General features: G+C 46.4%; 1 protein-coding gene across 31 annotated transcripts in view; it reads left to right on the top strand.

The window, feature by feature from the left end:
• The first annotated feature begins 386 nt into the window (after positions 1-386).
• Positions 387-7,331, top strand: part of SMG7 (SMG7 nonsense mediated mRNA decay factor) — an 82,634-nt gene continuing 75,689 nt past the window's right edge. For 8 of the 31 annotated variants that reach the window (XM_063613806.1, XM_055235119.2, XM_063613801.1 and 5 more), the window contains exon 1: positions 452-1,802. In XM_063613806.1, the coding sequence (XP_063469876.1) occupies positions 1,774-1,802 (29 nt within the window). In that variant the 5' untranslated portion in view covers positions 452-1,773. Of the gene's footprint in view, positions 1,803-2,891; positions 3,069-7,331 lie in introns of those variants that run through there. The other 23 variants (XM_063613798.1, XM_063613790.1, XM_063613789.1 and 20 more) reach the window with 10 other exon arrangements.

Here is a 7,331-nt window from a genome sequence, read left to right as displayed (position 1 = left end):
GACACAAAACACACATAATAAATATCCAAAAAGATTTGTTCTAAGAATGAAACTTCTTTTCCTAGACTCCTTTCACCAGACAGATGTATCTAGGGTTCGTTCTTCTTGATACTCTTTTATCCAATGTTTTCCTCTCTAACCCAGCGACACAGAATGACGACTTTTAAGACACTGCAGACCCGTGAGAGGAGAAAGGTTGCAGAGGAGGGAGGAACTTGGAGGTCTGCCTTTAATAATCAAGCGGGATCCCCACTGGGGGGTGCCTATCAGAGTGATGGTGCTAGTCAGCCTTCCGGCTTGTCCCCGACTTAAATGATAGAAAACCACGTGTTAGCCTTCTAGGATGTGTTCCCACCCTCACCCTGGCCTCCTCGCGGCAGGCTCGCGACAGCTAGGTCAGAAGGGAGTACGCGGGTGGGGTGGATTTGGGGGAGCGGTCGACTCGCCAGAAGTCGGCTATTCCCGTCGGCAGGGGAGGCATCGCGGCTGTCGTGTGCCGCTCTCCTCCCTCAGGGACCCCGTCCAGGCGGGATCCCGCCTCCCAGAGCCCAAGGCAGTTGTGGGGAAACCCCTTGCCCTTCGTCGCCGCTTGGCGCTGCCGCCTCACCCTCACGACTCCAGCCCGCCGCCCGCCAGCCTCCAGGCCATGCATCCTCTTCGCAGGCCCAGCCCTTTCCACGCCCGGCTCTGAGAGGAAACTACGGAGGTGGTTCCCGCCCGCAGGCGGGTGGAAAAGCCCATGGTGAATGCCTCGGGGTGTCCCCCAATTGCTGTGGGAAGTGGGAAGGGAGGAGGAAGTGGACTTCACCACCGGGGAGAACTATATCGATTCCTAACTTGGGGGAGGCCTTTAGATGGAAGGGAAGCCAACGGGGAACCCTGGGCGGTTTCCTGGGAATCCATTGGCCAAGCGGAGGGTCACCCTGTCCGCACACATCGGTTACTATGACAATATAACCACAGCCTCCAGTTGCCATGGCAGCTGCCTATCCAATCCGATTGGCTTCTTTTCTCTTCCTCTCCGGGCCCCACCTTATCCCCTCCAAGAGTCTCCCAGCGTGCATGGGGAGGGGCTGCAGAGAAGAGGAGAGGGGGTCCTTTGAGTCACTCTCTACGCGCGAAGGAAGACAAGAGTTGTGGGACTGCTGGGAGGAACTGTAGGAGGAAGGGGCGGCGTTTCCGGTGGGGAAGAGTGGAGGCGTGCAAAAAGGAAGAGGGAAATCGGCAGGAGTGATAAGAAGGGGGAAGACTTTGAGTGTAACTCCCGTTCTTTTGGCCTGGGTGTTCCCAGTGGTGGGGTTGGGATTGCCCCCTTGTGCGGGAGAAGGGTGGATTGGCAGGAAGCCGCCAAGCGCCACCAGCCGGTCTCTCAGAAGCCGCACAGGTGCCACACAGCTCGTTGATCCCAAAAAGGAGTGCTACAGAGAGGCGGAAATCACCGGGACGGACAGGCGCTGCTGAAATCTCGCGAGAGGTACCCCCACCTCGCCCGGTCGCCGACTTCCTCTGCTTCTCCTCTTCCCCCCGCCCCTCCTCCCACCCCCTCCCCCCCGGGTCGGAGTGTTCCTGCGCCCCACGGGCCAGAGCAGCAGCGAGAGCAGCTTTCCCGGCTCCCTCCCCCTCGCCTCATTCACCCCCACCCCCCTTGCCGAGCGAGGAGGAGCCGGAGGAGAGGAAGATGGCGGCGGCCGCCAGCACCCGCGGTGCCGCGGGGCCGCTCCGAGGAGCCTGAGAGACCCACGGAGGCTTCGCGGGAAGACGCGGCGGCGGAGGATGAGCCTGCAGAGCGCGCAGTACCTCCGGTGAGTGCCGAGGCCGGGCTGGTACGTAGGGGGAGCGGGCCGCAGGTTGGGGCATGGAGCAACAGACACCGAGGTGGTAAGTCTGGGGTGGCGGGGGAGTTGCTGCGTCCTCTCCTCGCCGGGCAGGGCGGCGGGGACTGCAAGGGGATCTGCGGGAGGGGGCGGAACGGGTATGGGTGCCTAGCCCCCACTGTCCGGGCTGAGCTCTGGCGAAGCCGGCTCGTCCCGGTGCGAGGAGGGAGGTTGGGGAAGCGTGAGAATGTGCGCGCGCGCCCGTGTTCTCGGGCTCGCTAGCGAGGGGTGGAGAGAAACGTCCGGGGAGGCAGTGGCGACCCCGAGTGGAGGTGGGTATGGAGGAGTCTGATCCCCGTGGCAGGGGACTCGTGGTGTGGCGTGGGATTGGTTGGAGCGATGCATGAGTAGAGGACGGGGAGGAAGTCTGCACACCTGGGGTGTTGGGGCGGGGGAACCGCGGAGGGCAGACAGGGGGAGAGGGAGACCGCAGGAAACTGGAGCTTGTTCTTCATTCTCGGGTTGGGAGTATTGAGGAATAATGTCATTTGTAGTTAGTTGGCGATGTGGGGAGGCGATGAAGGGGAATAGATGGGGAAGTGAGGAAAGAGGGAGGCACTGTGGACAAGGTTGGGTTTTTCAGAAGAAACTGGGTTAGAATCAGTGTAGTCGGAAGATACCATTCTGAGAGTCGTGTGCATTCATTAAGTGTGGTGTAAGGAACTTGTATGTCAGAGGTAGAGTGACACATGGGTATTGTGTGTGTGTGTGTGTGCGCGCGAGATGTGTGTTTGGGGTGGGGGGCGCGCGGCGATTGATGCACATTTCAGGAAGAAGACGTAGATAGGTTGAACTTAGTACATGATGGCAAGAACATATTGAATGGAAGGACACCAGCTTTTGTGTCAGCTGAAAGGTTCCGTGGAAGCTGAGTAAGAGCTTGGAGGCAGAGGTAAAGTGGGTCAAAAATCTTGATAACAGAGAAAAGTAAGGTTGTTAGATCCCGAAATTAACTGGGGAGTGACTACTGCTTAGAAAAGGGGAAGACTTTAAAATTGGTCCTTTTTGTCTTTCAGGAGCAGAACTAAGAAAGGGAGGCCTTATGGAAAGATGTTTTTTAAAAAATTGTTTCGTACCTTGCGGAGGAGGGAATTGGATGAGGTGGAAGTCTGAAATGAGTGGAAAAGTCACTTTAGCTGTTTAGTGACATGAAAGTATTGACGTGTGTGGATCCCTATATGTATATTGCAAGAGGTGTGTAGTTACATGATACATAGGGTGGCCGTTATAATTTTTAAAGTAGTAAAGTTTTATTTAGCATAATAGGGAGAGGAGAGAATGATGAGATATTTGAACTATGCTTGAATGCTTGATTTTAACACAGCGTATCTGCCCAGTGACCATAGGACAGTTGGAATGATGTCTGTAATTTGAGGTCCTTTTTTTCATCTCAAATATTCCTTTGTTGTTTAATATTTCAAATACAACTATGACAAAGATCTGTTGTGGGTGCTGTAGAGAGATATGGAAACCATCAGGGTGCTGATTAGTCTTAAGGAATTTGCAGTTGAGTATCTATTAGGCAAGTAAATTAAACAGCACAGAGTATAAGTACCATGAAAGATACCTAATGTTGCCGGGCGCGGTGGCTCATGCCTGTAATCCCAGCACTTTGGGAGGCCGAGGCGGGAGGATCACCTGAGGTCAGGAGTTCAGGATCAGCCTGGCCAACATGGTGAAACCCCGTCTCTACTAAAAATACAAAAAATTAGCTGGGCATGGTGGCGGGCGCCTGTAATGCCAGCTATTCGGGAGGCTGAGGCAGGAGAATCGCTTGAACCGGGAGGCGGAGGTTGCAGTGAGCCGAGATCGCGCCATTGCACTCCAGCCTGGGCAACAAGAGCGAAACTTCGTCTCAATAAATAAATAAATACATAAATAAAAATAAAAGATAGCAAGTGTTTTGAGTCCAAAGGCAGGAGATCACCTGAGCAATGGGAGGGAATCAGGAAAGACTGTTTATTTGCTCTTTCATGTACTCATGATTCATTAGTTGTTTTGTTGATCACCTGTATGGAAGGCATTGTACCAACATCTGAGAATAGAAAAATAAGAACTCCACCCTCCTTTTACAGAGCTTACAGTTTGTTAGACTTCAAGAAAATGACACTTAGGATATTGTTCATCCTTAATGTTCATTTTGACAGATGTGGATTGAGAAGAGGGGAATTCCAAATGGAAGGAAACTGAGCAGAGTTACGTAGGTAGGGAAGCTGGGGGGAAGGGAGGTTATTCAGTCCAGTTAGACAAGAAGGTAGCGTGATATAGCTGAGAAAACTTAGAGTTGTAGAGATTATCAAGTTTGACCCTTTCCTTTTACACATGAGGAATGTAAGCCCAAAGAAGGTAAAATTGTTGAGGTTCATATAGCTGGTATGTGGAAACTAACTCAAATGTAGGTCTTCTAACTTCAAGTCAGCTATAGTACGCTGCATGTCAGGGTTCATCTGTTCTTTCCACAAATGTAAGTTGAGAACATAATATATTCTAGTGTTGAGGGTACACTGGTGAACAAAAGAGTGAATGTGGGAGGATATATTATAGTAGAAGGACACAGTCAGTAAACATAGCAGTTAAATATGTATCAGGTGGTCAGAAGCACTAGGAAGAGGAATAAAGACAGGGAGGTACTGTTTTATCTGGACAAAGTGGTCAGGGAAATCCTATTTGATAAGGTGACCATGTTTAAGAGGATCCTAAATATCGTGTTCCATAGTTTATAGTTAAAATGGGTAGACAATGGAGAATCTGAGATGATTTGTTAGAATTAATATGTCCATAGCTATGTGTTAGGAAAATGACTCTGTGTAATGTAGTGGTGGATAACAGAGAAAAGTAAGGTTGTTAGAGCCTGACATTAATTGGGAAGTGACTACTGCTTAGAAAAGGGGAAGACTTTAAAATTGGTCCTTTTTGTAAGGTTCTTTTCCTTACAAAAGATTCCCTTTGGGACTTTGGTCCTGAATAAGGTAGTGGCAGTGGATCTAGAAAGTTATGAAAAACAAATTGGCAGAGTGGTGGTACTTTTAATGGGGAAGATCAGTGGACTTTGAGAGGCTTCTTGTTAATGTACCTTATATTTTATAGCTTGACATGGTAGGGAAGACTTCCTTAGATGTGGAATCAATGATAGCTTGAGATGAACTTAGTTCTTTGAAGAAGGAAGAAAAGAAAAGAATGAATACAATGATATTTTTCAGCTAAAATTGAACCGGCAAAATGGGGGAGGCATAGGTCCTGGGGTCCCTTAAAGATTCCTGGAGCCAGTCTTGTTTCAATCTTAGGCATTTGTCCTAAGTAAATTAAAGCAAGTGTTAGAAGTCTGAGACCTAGGTGGTGGTTGTGGGAATCATAAATAAAGGCTTGTGCCAGTCTGAATTTCCCTCCTCCTCGTTTAGATAATCATTCCATTTAAAGTCTGCAGTGGGGACACTAGAGAATGTCTTTAGGGAAGCATTATGTTCACGTTCTTTGAAAATAGAACTGTTGGTTTTTATAGACACTTCAGGGAGGATGCTGAGTATTGCTGAATGGATGTGGTTGGGGGGTGTAGCAATTGTTTTCGTGACCTTGACTTTTAAGAATTTTCTTGTCTACCTTTGTCAGTGGTGGAAGATCATGACTGGGCAATTTTTAATCTGAATAGCTACAGATCCTGCCTCATGTAGATGAAAATTAGTTTTGTCTCGGCTGAATTTTAATTTGTTAGAGTAAATGAGCTGGGATGTCTGGCATTGAAATGGTGGGGTGGTGGGAAACCAAGGAGCAAGATGGTAGTTTCAGAAGCGTCAGAAATGAAGATAGGAGGTAAGAAGCCCCAGTAAGACCAATAAAGAGAGAATTCAACATCAAGGAAACTGAATTAGTCTCAAGTTGTAAAAATAGAGCAGAGAAGAAAGGAAGAAAACCTATTTTCTGTGTGGGAAAGATGATGATATTCTGGGCAGGAAAGGATAATGAAATTTTTTGTTTGTTGAAAGGTAAGTATCTTTTTAATACACTGACAAGACTTCTAAGAGAATCAGTTAAGTTGAAAATACTTTGTTATGTTTTATAAAAATAAAAATATGATCTTAAATATGAGGTTTCTAGGCCGAATAACATTGGGAATTTGTTACTCAAATTGAAGGAAAATTCAGAGTATTTTCTCTTGATTTATGACAGAATGAAAGATTTTAAAAGACTTTGACACCTCTGTTGAGTAAAAGAAAGGGTGTATTGAATACAGTTCATTTGGTGGGGGTAGGAGGAGGTTAGGATAGGCCGCAGGTGAGGTATAATATTATGCTTTAAAAGAATGGCATTTTGAAAAAAAGAAAAATGGAAATTAACATATCAAAGTTGGAAAAGCAGGAGTAGGGGAAGTATTAAAGTACCAGACAGAGAAGACATCAAAGTTGTTTTGGAAGATGAGAAAGTAGAATAATCATAGCTATAGGGAATACCAGTCAAACAGGTCAAATCCTGTTATAAAAGGGGCACAGGTGCCACGGAATGACTTCTGCTGCCATTGTGGGAGCCACTGTTCATACTCTATACTCCCTTCAACTTTCCTCCTTTCCTTCCTTCACTATTCTCTTTTGTCTTTAATTTCTTCCCATGCTGTGGGTGTTTCGGTGAGATCCACTTGAAGTGGATTCCTACTGTTAGACTCCTTTATGGGAAAGGTCCAGAAAGTATCTGTTTTGTTTTGTGTGTGTATGTATATATATGTGTGCATATGTATATATACACACATATATGTGCATACACACACATATACATATATGTATATATACACACATAGGTATATATATACATGTATCTATATACATGTGTATATACATATATACATATGTGTGTGTATATACATATATACATATGTGTGTATGCACATATGTGTGTATATATACATACATTTTTTGCATGATACATGTATAGTGAAGACGCTGCATCTCAGTGGCTCATTTATCAGAAATTTTGTTACTAATATAACAGCCACAGGGTTGTTTTCTAAGCCAGCAGAAAAATGGTTGTCATTTAAATAGGAAGTAAAATATCCAATATGGTATAAAATAAAAATGTATCACTATAAATCTTGGAACAGAGAGAGATAGTGGAGATAAGGCTGGATAAAGTAGCAAGCTAAGCCTTATCCTAGCCTGAGGAGAGGAACAGAGAAGATAGTGGGAGCATTGGGAGGAATATTTAACTAAATAGGATGGACTCCAGGTTCTAGAAGAGTCTAGTAATGCTAATAGTCACTGTATCCTGAAGCTTCTGGAAGTCTTAGAGCACATGCTGATTTTAGTCCATGTGGTCCACGAAGTCTTCTTCTCCTGCCCCATCCCTTTCCTTTCCACCAGGTACATCCTTTACAGAATATAAAGTAGCTTTTGTCCCGGAATATCAGCCAAAGATGGTGACATTATTTGAATGAATGACTGTCTCTTTAGGCTTATAAGTCTTTGTTATAAC

This window comes from Symphalangus syndactylus, chromosome 19 (assembly GCF_028878055.3).
Source record: "Symphalangus syndactylus isolate Jambi chromosome 19, NHGRI_mSymSyn1-v2.1_pri, whole genome shotgun sequence".
Classification (NCBI taxonomy): Eukaryota; Metazoa; Chordata; class Mammalia; order Primates; family Hylobatidae; genus Symphalangus; species Symphalangus syndactylus.
The sequence above is the reverse complement of the archived record's forward strand: the minus strand, read 5'-3'. Positions and strand labels throughout refer to the sequence as shown.